The 24,850-nt window shown below is 34.8% G+C and overlaps 1 protein-coding gene across 11 annotated transcripts in view; it reads right to left on the reverse strand.

Annotated features, from left to right (window-relative positions):
• The window catches only part of MYO9A (myosin IXA), a 268,245-nt gene that overhangs the window by 88,408 nt on the left and 154,987 nt on the right, over positions 1-24,850 (reverse strand). For all 11 annotated transcript variants that reach the window (XM_027123508.1, XM_027123501.1, XM_027123505.1 and 8 more), the window contains 8 exons: positions 21,915-22,058; positions 20,374-20,413; positions 14,019-14,141; positions 6,742-6,822; positions 4,878-4,988; positions 3,909-4,031; positions 1,365-1,514; positions 242-561 (listed from right to left, as the gene is read on the reverse strand). In XM_027123508.1, coding sequence (XP_026979309.1) covers positions 242-561; positions 1,365-1,514; positions 3,909-4,031; positions 4,878-4,988; positions 6,742-6,822; positions 14,019-14,141; positions 20,374-20,413; positions 21,915-22,058 — 1,092 coding nt within the window. The remainder of the gene's footprint in view (positions 1-241; positions 562-1,364; positions 1,515-3,908; positions 4,032-4,877; positions 4,989-6,741; positions 6,823-14,018; positions 14,142-20,373; positions 20,414-21,914; positions 22,059-24,850) is intronic.

The raw sequence follows: 24,850 nt of genomic DNA on the forward strand, positions 1-24,850 counted from the left end.
TGGTTACCACTGGAGACAATACATTTATTGAGAATATTTTAAAAAGTGGAAAGTCTCAAAAATTTTCTTTTTATAATATTCAGTATTTCTTAAACTAACTTGGATGCACATTTCACAATTCTATTTCTAGTGGAGAAGACAAACTGAGATAACCAATTCTAACTCAAGTTAGGCAAATGTTAGAGCAGACATATAAGTACTTGACAAGTGAGGAGTTAATTATTATAGCAAAAAAGATTACCTTTGTCTTGCTCTGAATCCTCTACATAGTGACTGCAAAAGGATAATTTTGTTCCTTTGTTCTTGATACCTCTTACTTTCCCTGTAGCCTTTCCATCTCGCCTGTATGCAGATAGCAGCCATGTGCCTCCGCCTATAGTGCTCCCTCCATTTCTGCTGGATGACGATGGCTGCAGTCCGGAGCTCCAAATACCGCTGCCTCTGTAAGTGAGCACGCCAGGAAGCTTGAAGAACAGTGGCTGCACTAGCCATAACTAAAGCATCTTGCTGCACAGCTGCATCTCTGGCTTGCTTCTGATTTAGGTAATTCCTCCAGAATCGCTGTGGGGAAGACAAAGTAATAAAAACTGTTGTCATATCTTATAACACATTCTCACAGAAATTTCTTATGTCATAACTAGAGGTTAAGTGGCTAAACAGCTAAATTGTGGGTGGTTAAAGTAAAAAAAGTTTCCTTTTCCAGATATGCCTGGCTAAAATAACTATTTTAGATAATATAACCTCAATGAAGTTAATTATACAACTTAAAGTAATTTAAAACTTTTTGATGCTTTCATGCCCTACAAATTAATTTTAACAAATTACATTATATTCTCACCTACAATTTGCCAATATTAATGGGTTTAACGTCATCGTGTATACATTGCAAAGATTAAGATATTAAAGATTTTCTTGTACAAACAGTAAAGATCCTGTGGAAAACAGCCAGCATATAAATCAACGAGGGAGAAAATAAAAGATAAATGTAAAATATGATACCTTTCATCCAAAATGAATACATAACAACAACAATGTACATATAATTCTCAAATATCACTCACAACACTAAAAATAACTTGCCAACAAAAATTAAGGCACATAACTCCTTTGCCCCTAATCATACCTCGCAAGACATTATAACTATAAATTCAATTTAATTTCAATTTAACACCATTAAAGTCTATTATTATATGCCAGGTAATCTGTTGGATGCTGTGAACATTTAACAAATGAGTAGGACACATTCTCACCACTGAAGAAATTTACATTCTTACTTAAATGTTTCACAGTAAAACAGTTCTAGTTACTAAAACACTGGCTAAATAAACTAGCCAATCTCATGCAAAGAATCTTTTGTTTCCTACCTGGATGATAACGGATGCCTGTCTCAGATGGAGGAAATGCTGCCTACACAGCAAGACCCTGAACCATCGCTGCAACAATATGATTCTGCGGAGCACCTCTTGGTGAAGCAGATCTTGTAGGTGTTGTCGTTCCTGCTCCTTTAGGAACACCTACCAGGAGGAAAAAAGATGAAGCATACAGCTTAAGAAGAAATGAGAAATTTATTTCATGCATCATCGTTCCTATGGTAAGCTTTTTTAGAGAAGAACAGACACAGTGGCAAACAGGTACAAGCAGTACTGATAAATATTTCTATCAACTTAGCCAAAGTAGTCATTCTCAAACTGGAAAGGAGGCATTAGAATACAGAAGGGGAACTGGAAAGGTGAACATTACTACAAAGATCCCAGTGCTAGAGACTGTGATACATTATTCCTTTGGGAACTTCACCATTAGGAGCCAATGTAGTACTGGTAATATTAATATGTCATATTTTTCAAGGATGTTGGAGTGGGGAAAAAAAAGATGACAACCACAGATTTTAAAGTTTGATCATAATATGAATAAACCAATAATGATAAGTATTTTTGAAACCCAGCATGCATCAAAGGCTTCTTGCTGCCCAAAGCTATTCGTCAGTTTACTTATTTACTCCTTCATTCTATTATAAATCTTTAGGAATTTAGGGAGATACAAAGATAACTTAGACATAGTCCCTTTGGAAACAGGATTTACACTTCAACATTAAGAGTGGGTAGATATTAAAAACTGTATATATTTAAGGTGTACAATGTGATGTTTTGATGTATGTATAAACATTTTGAAATGATTACCACAATCTAATTAACATATCCATCACTTCCCATTTTTGTCAAAAATTTAAAAATATTCTTAGAAAGTACAGATAGATATTAGATATCCAAAGAGGAAAACAGTAAGCTATTCAGGGCAAGAGACAGAGGACTCCACCTGAGCAAAACAAGGAGTTGGAAATAAGAATAAAGGTACAGGGACTCCCCTGGTGGTCCAGTGGTTAAGAATCCACCTTCCAAGGCAGGGGATGTGGGTTGGATCCCTGGTCGGGGAACTAAGATTCCACATGTCACGGTGCAACTAAGCCCACGTGCCACAGTTACTGAGCCCATGTGCCACAACTAGAGAGAAGCCTGTGTGCCACAACGAAGATCCCGCCTGCCGCAAGTAAGACCCAACGCAGCCAAATAAATAAATTTCTAAAAATGTAAAAAAAAAAATTTATAAAAAAATGAATAGGGGCTTCCCTGGTGGCACAGTGGTTGAGAGTCCGCCTGCCGATGCAGGGGGCACAGGTTCGTGCCCCGGTCTGGGAAGATCCCACATGCCGCGGAGCGGCTGGGCCCGTGAGCCATGGCCACTGAGCCTGCGCATCCGGAGCCTGTGCTCCGCAACGGGAGAGGCCAAAACAGTGAGAGGCCCACGTACCGCAAAAAAAAAAAAAAAAAAAAGAATAAAGATACGTACTGGGACAATGGAACAATTAATAGCATGAAGTGGGGCTTCCCTGGTGGTACAGTGGTTAAGAATCCGCCTGCCAATGCAGGGGACATGGGTTCAAGCCCTGGTCCGGGAAGATCCCACATGCCACAGAGCAACTAAGCCTGTGTGCCACAACTACTGAGCCTGCGCTCTAGAGCCCGCGAGCCACAACTACTGAGCCCACATGCCACAACTACTGAAGCCCGCGCACCTAGAGCCCATGCTCCGCAACAAAGAGTAGCCCCTGCTCGCTGCAACTAGAGAAAGCCCACACGCAACACCAAAGACCCACTGCAGCCAAAAGTAAATAAATAAATAAATTTATTAAAAAAAGAAAAAAACAGTGTGAAGTCACAACATGGAGATTCTTGAAAAAGAGAAAGATGTTTAGATTTAATGAGGAAATTATAAGGGGATTATTATTGAGCAGGAGGCTGACATAAAGTATATTAAGATGATGATTTTGATACTATGGGTAGAGTGAGTTAAATGGAATAAAAATAGACTGGCATTAGATGATGGATCTGTTTACTGTAAGAGAAATGTGTGAGAGCTACAAAACAGAACTAAAATGGAAACAGTAAGAATGGAGAAAAAGGGAGAGATGTGAGAAACATTTATAAGGAAAAAAACAGAAACAGAACTTTGTAAAATGATTAAAGTGAAGGGTAAGCCAAAATATGATTATGGTTTCTAGCCTAAGAAACTAGAAGAAAGGTGACAGAGAAAAAGACTAGTTGATTAGTTAAAGACAGTAGGGGAATCTGGATAAGGTCACTTTAGACAAATTGAGTTGATAATTACAGTGCAATACCTAGGAAGAAATGCTTTTTAAGCAGTTAAAATTATAGGCAGCAGTAGAGCATTGGCTATAATCTATTTGATTAATACTGACTATATTATTAAGTAAAAATCTTGGCCTAACTGATTTCCTTATGAAATCTGGTACACTATCTTTCTTATAAACATTCTCCTCGGCAAAGACTGCCATTATTACTTATATACAAAAATGCACTCAATCTGGCAAAAGCTGTATATATTATATTTACCATGGATTTTCCAACTTGATAATTATCTGGATTAAGATTTATTTTCCTGAAGAAATCCTGAATGTTAAATTTGGATGGAATAATATTTCGGGGAAGAAGTACGTGGAAATGGCTCACAAAATCCTGAAAAGCGAAAAGAAAATGTTGTAAAATCACAAAAGAATCATATGTAAACAAAATCCTAAATTAGCTAATTGTCCTTTTATTGATCTTTTTCTCATTATTTTAAACAGTGTGAAACCAAGAATTTACTTGTTAATTTAAAATATTTCAAAAGGTTAATTAGTAAAATGGTGGGGGGAGATAGTGATTCCTACATATTCTGTTATCAAAGGGGAATGAAAGAAGAAAAGAAGGGCAGAAGCTAATTCTCCCTTTGAGAAAGCTGTACTAAAGACCAAAGAAAAGGTTATTTAACAAAAATCTGAATTTTTTAGCAGAAAAATAAGCAAAGGTGACAGCTATTTCAGGGTACAACTGAGAATAAAGCTTTCACTCAACAGTAAAGACCTGCTCAGCTGCTGAAAAGCTTCAAAATAATTTCTATATCCATAGCAGCAGTAGCTGATGAGAACAGTTGTGAGCTGGCAGCCTCCTATGTAAGAAAATCCTGCTGAGAAGACTTTAGGAAAAATTAAATGGGATCTTTTCTTTTGAACTAGATAGTTCTGATTGAAGTATTTCAATTTCTGGCGTAATCAGTGTGAAGAACTGCCATGTTATGAGTAAACTTATATTAACAAACATTCAGATCAAATGAGAATAACCAAGTAGTGGATTCTATTACAACACAAGCTTAATGAGATTGTTGTCATTCTCTATCCCTCTTCAATTCTGTATACAAAAGACAGAATGTAAAGGAAGAATCAGGAGAAATAAACAAGTGAGACCCAAATAAAAAATAAGCAAGGCATAGGAATACTTTACTTGATGTACAAATATATTTAAATATCACTATAAAAGCATAACCTGGAAAGAATATTTGCAGCTGTATCCTGATTGGCGAATTCGAACTGTCTCCAGCATCCCAGTATACCGAAGCTGTCTAAGTACCAAGGCATCACTGAACCTTAACGGCAACTAAAACAAAGCAAATGGAAAAAAGATTAACCCAGGAGAATAGATCTCCAAATTAATGTTTGTCTTACAAGTGTAGTTAAGTTTTGAATATCTAGGAATTGACTGGAGGCTGTCTGGTTAAGATACAGCAGAGGTAATGGGACAATCTTACCTCCCCAGCTGGTAGCTTCAGAAAAGTTCTAACTGCCTGACCAAAAGGAAAAAAGAGACACAAGCTTCCAGGCTTCTCTACTTGCAGAAGAAGAGGGCCTTCAAAGCTCAAAAGGAATGTAGTTGCCCACAGGCCACACAGTCTAGTCACTATAAAATTTGTAACAAGACTAACCTACTTATACATAGTCAAGACTGTCTATATTTTTATTAAGTAAGATTTTATCTACAATCTCACTCAGAAACGACTTACCCCACACTCTTCCAGTTGCCTTGGTTAACTTGAGAGCTGACATATTTCTTCTTGTATGACTAGTACAAGGTTAAAAGAAGTTTACTTCCCTAGTTTTTGCTGATGATACTGGTATGACACATTGAAAAACAAAAAATTCCTATAATCCCTGAGAATTGATCTCTCATTGTATAAGCATCAATAGGGAAGAGGCTAAAGGGAGGCATTCAATCATCACCAGTCATGACACTTTGTCACTCCTAGGTATCTCATAGGCATATTTTTAGACATTCAAAAGAGGCTGTATTTGGAGCTTCTGATATTTCTCCCTATTCTCTAAATACTATTTTCAATGATCCACTAAGGCAATCCTAAATATTTTCCTGCAGAAAGATGGGGCATACCAGCTGTCAAAAAAAAAAAAAAAAGTCAAGTGGGCAACTTACGTTAAATAATAATAGCAGTTAATATTTATTTAGTACTTATTCTGTGCCCTTAAATACTTCATTAATTGAATGCTTTGCATAGCAAGAATAACAGGGACTCAAACTTCTATTTAACTGTAAATAAAATGGTTTCCTCTTTTGTCTCTATAAAAGAATGGCTAACATTTACTAAGTGCTTAGTATGGGCCAGGAACATTCTAAGTACTTTATAGGTATTGACTCATATGTATTCACAAAACAGTATGAGGTTGGTCCTACAATTCCAGTATATTGTTGCACAGATGAAAATATTTAAGGCATAGAAAGATTAAGTAACTCATCTAAGATCACAAAGCTTATAACTAGCAGAGCTAGAGACTGCTTATTAAGAATTAAGAAAGCTGAAACTAATTCCTATGACATTTTAGCAGTTTGGGCTAGAACTATTTTTTCCTATCATGGACATAAAGATGACAACTGTTCACACTTAACAGATATGTTTTGCAAAGCTCTAATAAGGGGAACTGTCATATAAAACAAGAAGAAATCAAGAATGTTGAGTATCTTCCCTATTTTGAAGAGACAAGAATCTCTAAACATGAAAAATGCCACGCAAGTTCTGTAAGAATAACTGATACCTTATATCTAAACAAGAGAGATTAACCTTGGTACGGGTAACAAAAGTTGCATAAAATTCTTTTATATGATGGAATTTCAAGAGATTTTTGCTTCTGTAGGAGATGCTAAATTCTAGGAGATGCTAAATTGAGTCCATATAAATCCTTTCAGGCAGCTAAGTGAGGAAATAAGGATATTCACAGAAAATATAGAACACTGTTTTCCTTACAAAGATTATAGATAGCTCTTCCCCGCCACTTATTCTTAGAATTTAAAGCTTGGTTTGAAGTAAGCTGAGCTAGAAGCTCTTATTTACAGACATTTTTACCTTTTCGGCATTAGAGCGAATGCATTTTACAAAATATGGTTCTGCTTGACCAAGTGTTTCCATCAGCTTGCTTAATGAGGCCTGCAATACAAAGCAATATAATTAGCACTTACTCTCATTCCAAACTGGCAACGAATGGTTTATAAATATAAACAACAATGTTGGTAAAATATGCAAAAAAAAAGTGGTATACATAGAAATAGGTTTGTTTCTGAAAAGCACATTGTGTACACTGCCATACTGATTAAACTGAGGCCAGTTAAGGACAAGGATGGCAGTTTAACCATTTAACCAGTTTAACCAGCTGACAGACTGGCAATAGTAAATACTGCAGATATATTTTATACTAATCTAAGTCTATAATAAATTTTTTACCTTTCTTCACATTTCATGAAACAACTTTATTCAAACTCATGCAGTCTCAGAGTAACTTTGGGAAAACATCCAGTAGGGTATCAAGGAAGGTAGTAATCCCCTGCTTCAATTTTAATGTTTGAGTATGTAGTGATGTTCCCTCTTTCATTCCTGATGCTGATAATTTGTGCTTTGCCTCTTTTTTCCAGATTAGTCTGACTGGAGGTTTATAAATTTTCTGATATTTTCAACGAACCAGTTTTTTTATTTCATTGGTTTTTCTCTATTATTTTTCTCTTTTCGATCTCACTGATGATTTCTACTTTAACATTTCACTCCTGCTTGCTTTGGGTTTAATGTTTTTCTTTTTCTAGTTTCTTAGGGTAGAAGCTTAGATTACTGACTTAAGGCCTTTCTCCTTTTCTAATAAGAGCATTTAATGTTATAAATTAACCTTGGAGTACTGATTTAGCTGCACTGCACAAACTGTGATATTTTATTTTCATTCCATTTAAAATATTTTTTAAATTGTCCTTCCTCTTTGACTGTTTTATTTAGATGTCTTTTTAATTTGCCAAATATTTGGGGATTGTTATCTTTATTTTATTGATTTCTGGTTTAATTACAGTCAGATAACATATTTTGTTTATTAGTATTCTATTTATCTATTGGCTTTTCAGCTACATCTCTTTGTATTGTTTTATGTGTGTGTGTCTGCTCAACGGATAACAATATACTAACCTAATCGCACAGTATACTTAGAGTCAATATTTTATGATTTCAAGTAAAATTTAGAAGCCTTACAATCACACAGACTCCTGTTATTGCTGTCATATATACTACATCAACATACACATTTTCTTACTTTTAGGTGTTCTTTTCATGTGTGTTACTGTAATATAATACACAAAATATAAAATGCTTGAATCATAAATATGCAGTATGATGAATTTTCACAAAGGGAATACACTCTTGAAACCAGAGCCCAAATCAATGAATAAAATATTAGAACCTTAGAAGTCCCTCTGTGCTCCATCCCACTGAACTTAGCAAGATCACTGTACATAGGCTACCTGCCTCCACCCTCCACACCTCAACCAAGGGTAACCATTATCCTTACTTCCAAGATGGTAAGTCAGTTTACCTGCTATTAAACTTTATATAAAGAGAAAGATACACTATGTACTATCTTGTATTTGTTGCATACAATTGTATCTTGTACATTTTCAGCACTATATAGTAGTGATTCATTATATGACTATACCACAGTTAAATTATCTGTTTAGGATGGATATCTGGTTGCTCAAGTTTGGGCTGTTAGGAATAAAGTTGCTATGAACCATCTTCTACATGTCTTTCAACTGTTTTCCAAAATGCCTGCATCAATTTATATTTCAATAGCAGTGTATAAAAATAGCAGTGTATAAAAATTCTGGTTGCTCTACATCCTTGCCAATACTTTGCATAATCAATCTTTTTTATTTCAGCCACACTGGAAAGTGTGTAGTGTTATTGCCTTACAGGCAGTTTTAATTTTCATTTCCCTGATGAATAATAAATAATATTGAGGATGTATTTGATAGGCTTATTGGCCTTTTGGATAACATCTTTTGATATAAGACAGTTTTGCTTGTTCAAGACTTTTGCCCATTTCTATTAGGTTGTCTTTTCAAGAACTGATTTGTGATTTTTCATATTTTCCACATATAAGGTCTTTTTTCAGTTTTATTACAAGTATATGCATATACCCTGTAGCTTGCCCTTTCATTCTCTTAGTAGTGAGTTTGTGTTTAACAGTTTTATTGTATTACAATTTACATACTATAAAAATGTATCCATTGTAGTGCATAGATCAATGATTTTTTTAGTAAATTTATACAATTGTGCAACCATCATTACAATCCAGATTTAGAAATCTTCCACGCATCCCCTCAAAAGGTCCCCTCCTGCCCATCTGCAGTGAAAAACTGCCCCCGCCCAGTGTCCCAGGCAACCACTGGTTCACTTTCTGCTGCTATAAATAAACCACCTTTGAAAAAAATAATCCTCTTTAGACATCTTTTCCTCTCACTATAAAACCAATATGTATCTACTGTAGAAAACAGAATAATACATAGATACATATTTCGAGAATAAAAATCAGCTTGGTTGAGTTTGTGTAATGACTTAATTCTTAGTTCCAGAGGTAGAACTAGAAGTAGATTATTTTCTTCAAACCGATGGGCTTTTACACAGAGAACTCAGATTTCTGCCAAAAAACCCAAAGTTAGAAAAACCCTTAGCCAAGGAAGAGAAACACTTAGAATTTCCACCACTACAAGCAAAGGACTACACTGACTAATGATGTAGTGGTGGATATATCTCCCAGCAATCTGTGGGTCTCTGAGCAGCTAGGCATGCGTGTCTTGTCAGGCCAAGAGAGGGGCAGTAGTTTTATCCACATGTTTCAGCAGATGTAACAGCAACAGCATGTGCATGACCTATTATCCTAAGAGAAAGCCACAAAACTCCTTTCAAAGCATTAATTGAGCAGACACATGGTACCTATGAAGTGGCCTCCTTTCATATACAGCTCTATGCAAAAACAATGCATAGTTTTTGCCTTATGATCAAGTTGTATCATCTCGCTCATAACTTAAGACTTTAGCTACTTAATTTGACAGTCTGGTGGCTAAAAGGATACTAACATTTGCTGGCAGTAGACAAAGTCTCAAAAGAGAATAATCCAGAGTAGGGTGAGGGTGGCTATTTACCTAACCACTGAAATAAGAAAAATATACATATGGTCTACCACCTTGTTATTTGTTTCTATTTGTTTAATCTGCTCTTTCTTTTATCCTGTCTTTTTAAAACTGAGTATACAGTTTACGCTTGAACAACACAGGGGTTAGGGGTACTGACCCTCTGTGCTGTTGAAAACCCACATGTAACTTTAAAGTTGGCCCCCGGTATACTTGGTTCCACCCTACCTGGAGTTCGAATCCTCAGATTCAACCAACCACTGATCGTGTAAAACTGTAGTGTAACTATTGAAAAATATTCCATGTGTAAGTGGACCCCTGCAGTTCAATCAAGGATCACCTGTATTTTATGATTCCATTTTAGTTCTGCTATTAGCTCATTACCTATGATAAGCTTTTATTTTTTTAAGGATTTCTCAAGACTTTACATCTTTAACATATCACAGTCTGCCTTCAAATAATGCTACACCATTACCTGTATAGTGTACAGTATACAGGTAATGCTGTAACTTTACAACAGTATAAACTTCACAACAGTATAAACTTACATTTAGCCCCTCCCTTTTGTGCTACTTTTGTCATACATTTTATTTCTACCTCACAATATATTATTATTTTTTTCTTCTATAGTCAATTATCTTTCTAAAAAATTAAAAGAAGAGAAAAAGTATTTATTATAGTTAATTACACTTCTATCATTCTGGCAATCTTAGTGTTTTGTATAGATCCAAAATCTATGGTTTTCTCATCATTTTTATCCCAAACTTAACATTCCTATAATGTAGATTTCCTGGCAATGCATTCTCTCAACTTCTGTTTGTCTGAAAAAGTCTCTATATAACCTTCAATACTCACGTGCACAGAATTTTAGAGTGACGGTTTTTTTTCCCCCTTTCAGTTTTTTAAAAATACTACTCTTGAATTCTGCCTTTCATAGTTTCTGATGAGAAACCTACTGTTATTCTTATCTTCATTTCATGGCACATAAATGTTGTCTTTTTTTCTCTGGCTGTATTTAAAATTTTCTCTTTTTAACTGGCTTTAGCAATTTGATGTGATGTGTATTGGTGTTTTTAGGTTTGTTCTGCTTGGGATTTGGTGAGATTCTTTGATCTTTGAGCTTATATTATTCATAAAAATAAGGAAATATTTTGGTCATTATTTCTTCAAATTTTTTTCTGTATCCCCCTCTCTTGACTTTCCTTCTTAGATGCCAATTACACCTATGTTCAATGATCTAATATTTTCCCACAAGTTACTAATGCTTTTTTTCATTTTTTCCATCTTTGTTATTTCTCTCTGCACTTTATTTTAAAGTAAATGTAACTTCTAATTCACTACTTCGGCAAATAGGTGTTAATCCCATCTAGCTTATTTTTATTTTCAAATATTACATTTTTAATCTTTGAAAGTTCCATTTGAGTCTTTTTCATATCTTCTATTTTCTTCTCATCATTATTCATGTTTTTCTTCGGACATATTTATATGATTTATAATAGCTATTTTGAGATCCTCATCTAAATGCTATTTCCATAATCTCTGTCATTTTTAGATCTGTTTCTTTTTCATTTTTCAATATTTATTTATTTATTTGGTTGCACTGGGTCTTAGTTGCAGCAGGCAGGCTCCTTAATTGCGGCTCACAGGCTCCTTAGTTGTAGCATGCAAACTTTTAGTTGCAGCATGCATATGGATCTAGTTCCCTGACCAGGGATAGAACCCCGGCCCCCTGCGTTGGGAGCATGGAGTCTTCACCACTGCACCAGGAGGGAAGTCCCTAGATCTGTTTCTAATGATTGATTTTTTTCTCCCTTGCTATGGGTTGTTTTTTCCCTGATTCTTTGCATGCCTAATAATTTCAGATTGGATGCTAGTGTGATTTTACATTGTTGGATTTTGTTATATTTCTTTAAAGAGCAACAGACATTTTCCCCTGGGGCTGTTAAGTTATAAAGGATCACTCTGATTCTTTCAAGACTTGCTTTTATTAAGCTTTGTGAGGGCAGGTCCAGAGCAAAACCTTGGCATTTGTTTGGATTCCCTCTCCCTGGGCTATAGCAAATTGCCTTTATGCAGTAACCTGGGACTTGCCTCAATTTCCCTCTTCTCAGGGATCATAATCCTGCAGTGCTTACTGTCTAATATCTAAAAATATTCTATTCTTATCTTTTGTCCAGTTTTCTAGTTGTTTATAGCAGAAGGGCAATTCCTGTATCAGTTAATCCTTCATGAGTTCTATGATTTCATTTTGATGAAAGTAAATATTCATTCACAAGAAGTGTATGAAGTCAAAGACAGCTGGGTGCCATCTATCTCCATCACTTCTAATTTCCTCACCTGTACAATAAGAATGACAGTATTTATCTCACAGAATTGGAGGAAAAATAATGTATGTATATAAATTTTTAGTAAAGGATCTGGAGAATATAGTACTCATTACTTTTATAATACTTAACAATGTATTAGAAACATTAAAGATGACTCTTTTTGCAAATGTTAAACACAATACATGAATTTAATTTGAAAATATCCATAATTCCTGAATTTGGGGGATTTTAAGGGACATGATAGGATTGTAATTATAACTAAGTTTTCTTGTAGTAGCTATAATGTGTACTCTTCAGATTAAAGTCTGAGTTTGGTATACAGGCACCTGTAAAAGATCCAAGGTAACAAAATAAAGGACACAACAGCTTAATGGTTCTACCCTTCATAATTATGAGATTAATGCTTCCTTTTCAGATACCAAGCTCACCACGTTACCTTTTGATCAGAATTTGGCTTCCCACCTTGATCTGCTAATCAGGAGGAAATGTGATCATGAACTAAAAATTATAACAAGTCTGCCTATGACTCTTATTTCTCATTGTATATTAATAAACTTTGATACTGTTTTACAGCAGTGTTTATAGTTTATCAGTCAGCATGATATTTTTGTTCCCTGTAAATTCATCTTTGCATTTCTAAATCCATGAAGTGAAAACCCAAACTCTGGGATGTGAAGACACCACCGAGGTATAGACAGACCTGTCTGGTCAAGCAACATCTCTCTCTTTTTTTAAATAATCAAATACCATTAACCCATAGGATTGTGGTTTAAGAAGGATTTTTTTTTAATTCATGGCAGAGCTTCCATTATATATTCAATTGTCTTTCCTTTAACTTTATTAGCACCTAATAAGTTATAAGTTGTTTGGCTCTTCGATCTTGTTTTTTTTTTTGTTGCTGTTTTTTTTTTAAAGAGCACTTTGACCAAGTAGCTTTTTTTTTTTTTTTTCCAAGTAGCTTTTATAGAATCAAATTTTTGTCTAGGCCTACCGTGAAAATTGTCTAAAATAAAATGACATTTCTAGCCTACAGTTTGAAGAACTGTGCTTATAAATCAAACAAGATCATATCCAGTGATATGTTAGTAGATAATTTACATTCAGGTATCCTGGATTAAACAGGAGCATTGAAAAACGTGATAACATAGAAGTATAGCTATCGGCAGATAAAGAAATTTTTAGTTAACAGTGAACGACACTTCTGTGATAAAAGCATGAGGTAGAGTAAAATTATGTAAAGCACTGTTTCCTTTAAAATTTTCAGCTCTTTTTCATAAATATCTAGCAAATGAATAGAATGTTAGAGATGATTTGAGAAGAATGGGAAGAATTCGAAGAGAATTTTGTAAAGTTATTCTGGAGGTTATTTGGTTAATTGATTATGATCATATTTATTCCTAAATGCCCAGTTACAATGAAAGGAACTGGATTCCTATATACACAAAACTAAAATAAACAATCAAGAAAAAACTTACAATTCCATTGAGTTAAATGTTGATGGCAGTAGCATGAGGTTTAAATATATAGGGAGAAATATACATCATTATGTTAACAGTGACCATATCTGGGCAGTCAATTTTCTGATGCTTTTCTCCTCACACTGAAAATAATAAATTACTCTTTGGGATATGCACTATCCAGAGATACAAGGATGAAAAACAAAAGCACTTGACATTTTTTCCCCATCTTTGGTACTTCCATCCAAAATGGCCATTATAGTATAGCTTTTTAGTCACATGAATCATATCCCATTCAGGTATCTTGCAGATCACTTTGACCTTACAATGTCAATCTGAACAAAACAAATTCCTCTTTGTTAAAAATAAAAGGAAAAAAAGGTAAAACAGGAAACAACCTGAAACTGGGCACTGATGCTGGGAGGTTTCTTCTTCTTGTGCAAATGAAGAAGAGACTTGGTAATGCGATCCTGTAGGGTCAGTCTTGTCAGGTGCTTTAAAGACTTTACTTCTAGCAAGTGCTGAAAAGCAGGGGGAAAAAATCAAATTCTTCATATAAATTAATCTAAGAATAGGAAAAACAAAATTGTAAGCCAGTTTTCATTATTCATGCGTATAATGACTGTGGTGAATATGAGCAATTAATATTCAATGTCCATTTTTACCCTCCTTCTGCTTTCTTACACAAGCTTACCAGCTAAAAAGAAACTACATTTCCCAAACTCTCTTACATCTCAGGTTCTGGATGTGATTTAAGTTCATCAATTCCCACATGTGAAACTGGGAAGGTCTAACTAAGGCAGAGGCTTTGGCTACTAGCTTATTTCTGCTGGCAAACATGTACACAGAAGTACTTAAGTTTTCGGTGGTCCCAGTGCCCAGGCACTACTTTTTAAAGTGTTGTGAGGCAGAGTGCAGGGCATTTGTGTTGTCACTGCAACTCTAGTAAAAGCACCTTAGCCCTGAAGCCAACAGTTGTAGCAGCTTCTTGATTCCTGGATTACATACACCGCAGGTGGTATGAGCCTGGAAGCAGCACCAGTGATAGTGGCTTCCTCATTTCCTAGCTTTCTGAGTACAGCTGAGGTCAGTTCTGCTCCGTTGTTTTAATACTTCTGATGACTTCTGTAAGCACCTCTTTGAATAAAGTCCCTTTCTACTTAACAATATCTATGGTTGTTAGTTATCTGCAACTGAATCCCGACTCACACAGATAATAAATTAAATTCAACCCCTGGGCTATATTGTAGGTAAGCCAGGAACACGTACACAGAAAAAAAGAAAATGTAGTCCCTATCAACCCGCATCCTGAGGTCCTAATTATTAATCTTAAAAATAAGATATAAGTTACACATAAAGCAACTAAAGAATACAAAACAGGACACTAATAAAGTATTTTGGAGCTTTTTTTAGCTAATCATTAATCAATTTTTAAAATCCTACTAATTTATGGCTGTGCGTTTGTCAATGGAAAAAATGTATCTATACAGTTGTGCAACTGCATATGTTATTTTAAAAGTAGTAAAAGTTTTATTGTATGAGAAGCACAGAATTGAGTTACAAGTATGACAAATTAAAAGACTAAGAAATATTAATTTTGACAAGATAAACATTAAAAAATAAAAACTTCCAAGTGGCATTAAGTACAATATACATTTCAACAATTCCACCTAAGAAAAAATATTTTCAATAATGACAAAGACTTATTATCCGTATATAAGAACTGTAAAAAAAAATCCTTTAAAAAATACATCCAGTGATAATAAATGAGCAGAAGACTTCAACAGGCAATTCTCAAAATATAAATGACAAGTAACATAATGACAATCAATCTCACTTTTAATCAAAGAAATACACATTTTCTTTTAAGGAGATTTTCTGCACATCAGATTGGCAAACATAGTAAAGGCTGATAAAACCCAGTATACATGAAATAGGCATATTTATGCACTGTTCTTAGGAACGCAAATCATTATAATCTTTCTGATAAACCATTTCACGTCTACGTATTTATCTAAGGAGAGCTCTGAATGTTATTTCTGACAATGTACTTCAAAAAAATAGTGAAAAATTCTAAACAAAAGCAATAAGGAACTATACAGAATTTTTTTCATAAAGTATGCTTCATTCACACAACTGAATACTATACAGCTCCTAAAAATACTGTAACCTATATTTACTGACGTGGAAAAATATCTGCAAATACTCTTGACCAAAAAACCCCACACAAAACAATAATATATATGTAAATATATATAGTACATGTGTATATTGAATTTTGAGAGTTTATACTTAATTTTTATTAGTATTTTTGAATTCTTACAAAAAGATTCATTGTATATTAAGAAAAAAGTAATTTCATATACTGGTCAGGACTCAATTAGAAGAGTTGTGTGGTTTACCCATAAGTAAAATGAAATTATCACCGAAGCCTAAAATTATTGCCCCCCCCCCAACATTTAAGATACTTCTGATAAAAAGACCTCGGAAATGGTTGCATTTTATAAACCATATCTAAAGCAATGGTAAAATTAATTACTAAATGTCACTATGTGAAAAAGGGTCAGATGAACTGTGAAAAATACAAGTAACTATTTTTTTTTTTAACTATTAAAAAGTCCTTCCCATCAAGGAATTTAATTAGAAAGGTAAAAACAAAAAAAATCCACATTCATTCTTATCTCAAGGTCTTTCTAACCTTTTCATTTGCTTGGAATACTCTATAGCTAGACCTTTACATTGCTTGATTTTTCTTAGCATTCAACTTATAGCTTAAATACCCAAACTTTCTCATGAAGCTATTTTCTTAAATACCCCAAAGGCAGCCCCCATCTAAATCAATAATATGTCATTTTATTTTCCTCTTTGCACATAATATCATCTAAATCATCTTTTGTTTAGTTATGTATTTTTTTCTCTTTCTCTAAAAGAATCACTATGAGAGAGCAAGGATTCTCTGACTGGACTGTTTATCTCAGCACCTCCAATGCCTAAAACAGTGTCTGGTACTGCAAACTCAATAAATATTAGTTTGGATAAATGAACGAATGGTTAGCAAGTAATGATTTTTGAACAATGTTTCCTCAGCAACTGGAGACCAGTCTCTTGTCCACAAAACTCACCATGATTAGATCTATCAACAAATATTCAGTGATTACTACAGATTCTGTTCTAAGTGCCAGGAATACATTGCATTCAAGTACAGGGAAACAGACTATAAGGAAATTAAAAAATAAATGATAATCTGAGGGTTATTAAGATTTATGAAGAAGATAAAACAGGGCAAGGAAGAAAGGAGAGACAAGGCAGAGCAGAACAATGTGGAAGACAGGAGGCTAAGGAGGCAAGAGAGAGATAAATCCAGTCAAGGGAGAGCTTCAATAGTCCAGTATGATGTGACAAAAACCAAGAACTGAACTGTGGGCCCAAGATCTAGCAGAAAACAGATACGGAGTTAATTCCTTTCTTAGGTCTTCTGTTCATTATCTACTTTATTCCTTTCTTAATTCCATCTTCATTGTTTAGCTTATTAAGATTAGTCAGTTCATTCTTTTTTAAACAAATATTTACTGCTTGCTGTGCAAGGTGCTGTAGCCACAAAGATTAAGAAGATATTGCTCATGTTGTTAAAGACAACTAAAATGCACAATAAACTTACCTTCAACGTTTGAGCCTGAGTGACTACAAAAATTCAGTAGGGGAGTGACAAACCAAAATAGCTTTGGGGATCAAGTCTGAGAGATGAGCAGGGTGTCAAAGTAGAAATGTACAACAAGGGAACTGTCAGTAAAAGATTGAAAATTCAAAGGTAGATCATATTAGAAAGGTATATTTAATAGAAGTGATGGTTTCAAGGTATGAGAGGGAAAGTACTCTCTAGGAGAGAAATGGAAAGAACTATCAAAACAGAATTATATTAACAGAAGGCTAAGGGCTGTTGGATTATATGTGTTGAATATTTGCCTGTGTTTATTCAGAACTGTAATAAAAATAAAGCATTCTAAATCCTACCTATATCAATAAAATGAGGTGCCCTTAATACAGGTGACTGAATCTTATTTCCAGTAGCGATAAAAGTTGTAGGGATGCGTACAATAATGATTCATACTCAAGGTAAGAAAGTGGCTGCAGATTTCACAAAACAGCAAAAGGGAAAAGAAGTTCAGGTTATCTACACTTCTGTTGCTTCCTTCCACTTCACATAAATCTAACTTAACGCAACCAAAATATCTTAATCAGCAAATGACCATAGTCAATGAGGATATAGGATCTGTCACTTTAATTTTTTTTTTTTTTGCGGTACGCGGGCCTCTCACTGTTGTGGCCTCTCCCGTTGAGGAGCACGGGCTCCGGACGCACAGGCTCAGCGGCCATGGCTCATGGGCCCAGCCGCTCTGCGGCATGTGGGATCTTCCCGGACCAGGGCACGAACCCGTGTCCCCTGCATCGGCAGGCGGACTCTCAACCACTGCGCCACCAGGGAAGCCCGCCACTTTAATTTTATTAATATATACTTGTTTTGCCTTGGTTTGAAATGGACTGAAAGAAACAAGCAAAACACAAACACTCATTAAGCATAATTAGAAAAAATAAGGCATATTTAAAGAAGGGTAGGAAAGTAAGATGAAGAGTGAGGTTACTAAACAAAGCACACATCATGCCTACATGTATGTACACAGATGAGCCACAGCTTCAGCTCTAACATTCTGGCAGCAAATATGAAGAAAATACTTATTATTTATTGAATACTAATCATGCACATACCAAATATATATCTCTCATCCTAACATATATTATCCTCCACATTACAAATGAAGAGACAGAGGTTAAGACAAGTTCGAGAACCAACTCCAAAAATCAAAGAGCAGGGACTTCCCTGGTGGCATAGTGGTTAAGAATCCCCCTGCCAATGCAGGGGACACGGGTTCGTGCTCTGGTCCAGGAAGATCCCACATGCCGCAGAGCAACTAAGCCCATGCACCATAACTACTTAAGCCCGCGTACCACGACTACTGAGGCCTGCGCGCCTAGAGCCCATGCTCTGCAACAAGAGGAGCCACCTCAATGAGAAGCCCACGCACCACCGCAGCTAAGAGTAGCCCCCGCTTGCTGCAACTAGAGAAAGCCCACACACAGCAGCAAAGACCCAACGCAGCCAAAAAATAATTAATTTTTTAAAAAATCAAAGAGCAGGTAACAGATCCATCATTTGAATGTAGGTCAGTTTGACTCCAAGGTCTATATTCTCACAGACTATGTTGCCTCTCTAATATTAAATATATGTACTTGAATACACAAGACACACTAAAATAAACAAAAGATTAGCCATATTTAAATTTAAAAGATTGAGAAATAGATGGGATTCCCATGACTGATGATTGAATGGAATCGTTCACTTCAGATGTATCCAACATATTCTTGTTGTCTATCATGTAAAGTTTAAGAAGTTATAAAAGAATGTATATATATGTATAACTGAGTCACTTTGCTGTACAGCAGAAATTAACACAACATTGTAAATCAACTATACTACAATTAAAAAGAAATAATTTATCCATTTGAGGAGAGGGTAAAGAACAGCACAAACACTAGGTCCAGAGGTGGCATTCAAAATACAAAAAGGCTAGAGAGACAGTGAAGGAAAAAAGAAAGACAAATGAATGATAATGAATATTTGACAATAAATGTAGTCTCCTCTCTTTCTCTCTACATAAAATTGTTTCATGTAAGACCATAATCACAAACCACTTAGGTAACTTTTCTTTGTGGCTTAAAACATATTTGTCACTACCACAAACCACATCAGCAGTACATTAAATTTTCTTTGGAAATATAAGGTGACTTAAGTAGAAGGAAAATTAAAGACAGATTCATTTTCTTCTTTCTTGAACTAGAGAATCATGACAATAAATAGCTCTTTTTCAGTTCTTTTAGAATTTTGAAATTATGCCCATTAACAAAGTTACAAACGACAGGACTCCTTCTTTGGGAGAGCACAAGAGAAAGAAAAACTCAGTAAGATTTTTCTTTCTTTAGTAAATTTAATAAATATTTTGGAATGTAGATTAGAGTAGGCAAATTACAACCCCTGGGTCAAATCCTGCCCACTGTTTTTATAAGATTTATATGGTTGCAAAAAGAATTAAATAATATATGATGGCATGTGAAAATTAAATGAAATTCAAATTTCAGTGTCCATAAATAAAGTTTTATTGGAATACAGTCACTCTCATTCAGTTACATATTGTCTACAGCTGCATTTGTGCTATGATAGCAGAGCTAAGTAATTATAACACAGACCAGAACAGATAAGCCTGCAAGCCTAACTGGACCTTTACAGAAAAACCTGGCTAACTAATGTTAACGATGATGAGAGTTAGGTAAGCATTACTTAGAAATTATTTTTAAATCAGATAAAATTCAGAATTTTATCTTAACCTGACTCAAGGAGAAATGAAAAGATCTTATGCAAAGATGTAATTACTCAACAAAAATTTACATTTATATTCAGAAGCTCTTCAAACACTAGAAAATGGGACATATCACAAATATTTACCTGAACCATTAAACTTGGCCATTTCATAACATCCAGCATTATTTCTAAAATGGTTTCAACTGAATATACACAATTAACCTCTATTTTGGGTACAAATAAGATATTTCTTTTTTTGTTTATGAAGATCATTTGCATGAATAATAAAAAAATATTATGAAATGGGGCACTAACAGAAAAATTTTTTTCGTAATACTCACCTTTGGAAGGCCAGGCTTGGATTTGAAATTTTTGTTTCTCCTATAGAGATAAATCATACATTAGGAAAAAAAAAAACACGGTAGAGACGAATGATTTCAAGGTCTCTACTAAAACAACAGATTATATACCCATTTCCAAGTTATAGGTCGCCTAAATGAAAACACTGTCTAATTCAACTAAGCAGTCACCTTTGGGAAGGACGGATAAGAGAAGAAAAGAGATGCCTGCTTTGTAATACAGGTACAAACACATTTAAGCCCGATGATAAGTAACATAATGTACATTCAAAGCTGAAGTTTCATTTTCTTTTGGATGTTAATAGGGCTCTGCATTCTTAAACCTAAAGAGGCATTGTTTCTGTCATTTTAAACTTAAATAGATGCCTAATTTCATGAATTTTTAAAATGTACTTTTCACTAAGACTCATGATCTTCCATTTTTAGAAATTAAAAATTCTCCTTTGCCCTTTTTTCCCTTATTCATAATTCAGTATCACACTTATATCAAATCTTTTTTATTTTTAATGACTACATACAGGGAGTAAAGCCCAATGCTTATGAACATGGGCTGGGGTGTCAGGAAGACCTTGGCTTGAATCTAAGCTCTTTCACCTACTAATTCTGGAGTATAGCAAGACTTATACAAATTGAGCCTATTAACACCGTTAAGCGATGATTTAGGGATTAAGGAATCCAATTCAGTCACACTTCCAGCTAGTGGTCAAAAAATATGCTTTGGAAGTGTTTGAAATATGTTGATATAGGTAGCTAAGAACTTTTTACTTGTCTACCATGCATGGTTATATCTATGTCCTCAAACCAGTTCTAAATCAGGTAAGGAGGAATGGCAGGCTTGGGTTAAGTGTTATATATCACCATACAGGTGCCCCTTGAACAACACAGGTTTTGACTGTGCAGTTCCACTTATAAGTGGAATTTTTTTTCAACAGTTTTTCAAAACTGTATGCTTCTTCTCTTGTTAATTGTCTTTCAAGTTACTGTACTTGATCTGAGGTTGGTTGAATCTGTGGATGTGGAATCACAGATACCGAGGAGCAGTGGATATGGAGGGCTGACTACAGGAAACACACAAATTTTTGACTGTACAGAGGGTTGGCACCTCTAACCCATGCAGTGTTGAGGGGTAAACTGTATATGGCCCCATTCACCACTTCATAAGGGATTTTCCTGCCCAATTTGTTAGGATTGCTAGAATTAAAGGACAACTGAAGTTAAAGACTAGGAATCCTAAAAAGAGCTATCAGTTTTTGCTCTCTCTGGATGTAGGGTCTGTTAAAGAGCAATAAAGAGTCATCTCCATAATAAGTATATTCAGTCTGATTCTCCTGGTGAGATGAAAACAAACACCAGCTTTATAATACAGGAGACTGTCACAGCTCTAAATTCTGACTACTTTTGAGTCTTGTTTCACTCAAAATTCTACTCATGAAAATAATGCTTCATGATCACCTCTCTTCGTTTTTAGCCAGAAATTTTAAATCAGTCATAAAAAGCAATCCACATTATTGATCAATACTAACGTGAGAATTCCATGGGCTCTCTCCAAGAGTTTGCTGCTAGCTGAATTAGCGAATATCCCATCTTTATCAAGCAAGGAGGTGTTACTGGATAGTCTGCTCTGGCGAATCCCAGTTCTGCCATTCCAGGCAAAATCAAATGTTTCACTGTAAAAATTAAATAGAGTACAATGTGCTTTGTTAATTGAGACATCCCTAAAACTCTATACATTTCTTAAAAAAGTAAAATAAAACTTTAAACACTAAAGTTAAAATTTAGAAAAAATGCTAAACCAGCAGAAAATGGTTTTATCAGAGAGATTACTGATTAATTTGGCTTATCTTTTACTCTTTCATAACAAAAAATTTCTACGGATTCTAGCACATTCACATTCAAATGTGCATGAAGGTGAGCACATCATGTAGCTAATACCTTTAAATATACCACTTAACAAGCAGTAAATAATATAATGTATTAAAATATAATGTCATGGCTTTTGTCTGTGTTTGAAGCCCAAACCCTCTTTCCTTTTGAAAAAGGATATATTAGTCACTGAGTGTAACCGCTTCTTTGAGTTTCACTTCTTTTCGGAGAATACTCATGTACGTAAAACATTAATAAAAACTGTATGCTTCTTCTCCTGTTAATTGTCCTTCATTAGTTTAATTTACAGGCCCACAGCCACTGAACCTAAGAAGGCAGACGAAAAGTTTTTTCTCCCTGACAGTTTCATACTATATAATTTGATTTATATAACATTCGCAAAATAACAAAACTACAGAAATGAAGAACAGATTAGTGGGTGCTAGAGGATAGGAAAGGGACATGGAAGAAGGATAATACAAATAAGCAGCATGAATAAATTCTTTTATGATGATGAAAGAGCTCGGTATCTTGATTGTGGAGTTGGTTACACAAATCTATACATGGGATAAAACTGCAAAAAACTACCCATACACACACACACACACACACACACACAGATTTTTTTAAATGGTGAGAACGGTAGTCTAATTAATATTAATGTAACAATGTAACTTTCCTGGTTTTGATAATATACTACCAGTATATAAGATGTCATTTAAGGAAAACTGAGTGAAGGGTACATAGGACTCTATGAACTATTTTTTTCCTTTGTACTATTTTTGAAACTTCCTGCTTTTGAAAAATGGAATATAACCTTAAAATATTTATTTTCCAATTAGTTCTTTATTTAAACTATACTACTTTTTAGATAGCCAGGACAATATCTTAAAAATCTTGTAATAGCTTTGTTCTGTCCTTCTGGTCAAGCTTCTTACTAAGAACAACAGAAGATAAAATAATAATCAAACATGCAAAACTTTATCTACAAAAATTTTCATCAATATCAAGAAAATTAGAAACAACCTAAATAAACAACAATTGGAAATAAATGAAAGAAGTTATATTATAACCACCCCCATGGAAGTCTATAAGGTCATTAAAAATCATGTGGGAGCAGCAAAGGAAACCATAAACAAGACCAAAAGAATGGGAGAAAACATTTGCAAATGAAGCAACTGACAAAGGATTAATCTCCAAAATTTACAAGCAGCCTATGCAGCTCAATAACAAAAAAACAAACAACCCAATCCAAAAATGGGCCAAAGACCTAAATAAACATTTCTCCAAAGAAGATATACAGATTGCCAACAAACACATGAAAGAATGCTCAACATCATTAATCATTAGAGAAATGCAAATCAAAACTACAATGAGATACCATCTCACACTGGTCAGAATGGCCATCATCAAAAAATCTAGAAACAATAAATGCTGGAGAGGATGTGGACAAAAGGGAACACTCTTGCACTGTTGGTGGGAATGTGAACTGGTACAGCCACTATGAAGAACAGTATGGAGGTTCCTTAAAAAACTAAAAACAGAACTACCATACGACCCAGCAATCCCACTACTGGATATATATTCTGAGAAAATCATAATTCAAAAAGAGTCATGTACCAAAATGTTCACTGCAGCTCTATTTACAATAGCCAGGAGATGGAAGCAACGTAAGTGTCCATCATCGGATGAATGGATAAAGAAGATGTGGCACATATATACAATGGAATATTACTCAGCCATAAAAAGAAATGAAATTGAGTTATTTGTAATGAGGTGGATGGACCTAGAGTCTGTCATACAGAGTGAAGTAAGTCAGAAAGAGAAAGACAAATACCTGTATGCTAACACATATATGGAATCTAAGAAAAAGAAAAAATGTCATGAAGAACCTAGGGGTAAGAGAGGAATAAAGACACAGACCTACTAGAGAAGGGACTTGAGGATACAGGGAGGGGGAAGGGTAAGCTGTGACAAAGTGAGAGAGTGGCAGGGACATATATACACTACCAAATGTAAAATAGATAGCTAGTGGGAAGCAGCCGCATAGCACAGGGAGATCAGCTCGGTGCTTTGTGACCACCTAGAGGGGTGGGATAGGAAGGGTGGGAGGGAGACGCAAGAGGGAAGAGATATGGGAACATATGTATATGCATAACTGATTCACTTTGTTATAAAGCAGAAACTAACACACCATTGTAAAGCAATTATACTCCAATAAAGATGTAAAAAAAAATTAAAAAAAAAATAAAGTAGAGAGAACTCAGGGACGGTAAAAAAAAAAAAGGCTCATAATATACAGTTTGAGACACAGAAATGAGAACTACTCCTAAATGGTATTAAAATTTACATTTCCATGTCAATCTGTCTTAGTCCACTTTATAAGAAAATTGTTTCAAGTCTAGGCTTGTTGAGCTTTGCTGAGATCTCAACTAGGCAAGTCAGTTTCCATATCTAATATTTCTTAAAACAATATCTTATTGACTGCTGAGGGGCTTCATATTAAATGTCTTGAAGTTGAAAATGATACTGAACTTTAAGAACCTTAAAACTTTGTATTTGTATGCATGAATGTTGCCAGTCTTTGTCTTATCTT

This window comes from Aethalodelphis obliquidens, unplaced genomic scaffold (assembly GCF_003676395.1).
Source record: "Aethalodelphis obliquidens isolate GAN/ISIS:26980383/991018 unplaced genomic scaffold, ASM367639v1 scaffold26, whole genome shotgun sequence".
Lineage (NCBI taxonomy): Eukaryota > Metazoa > Chordata > Mammalia > Artiodactyla > Delphinidae > Aethalodelphis > Aethalodelphis obliquidens.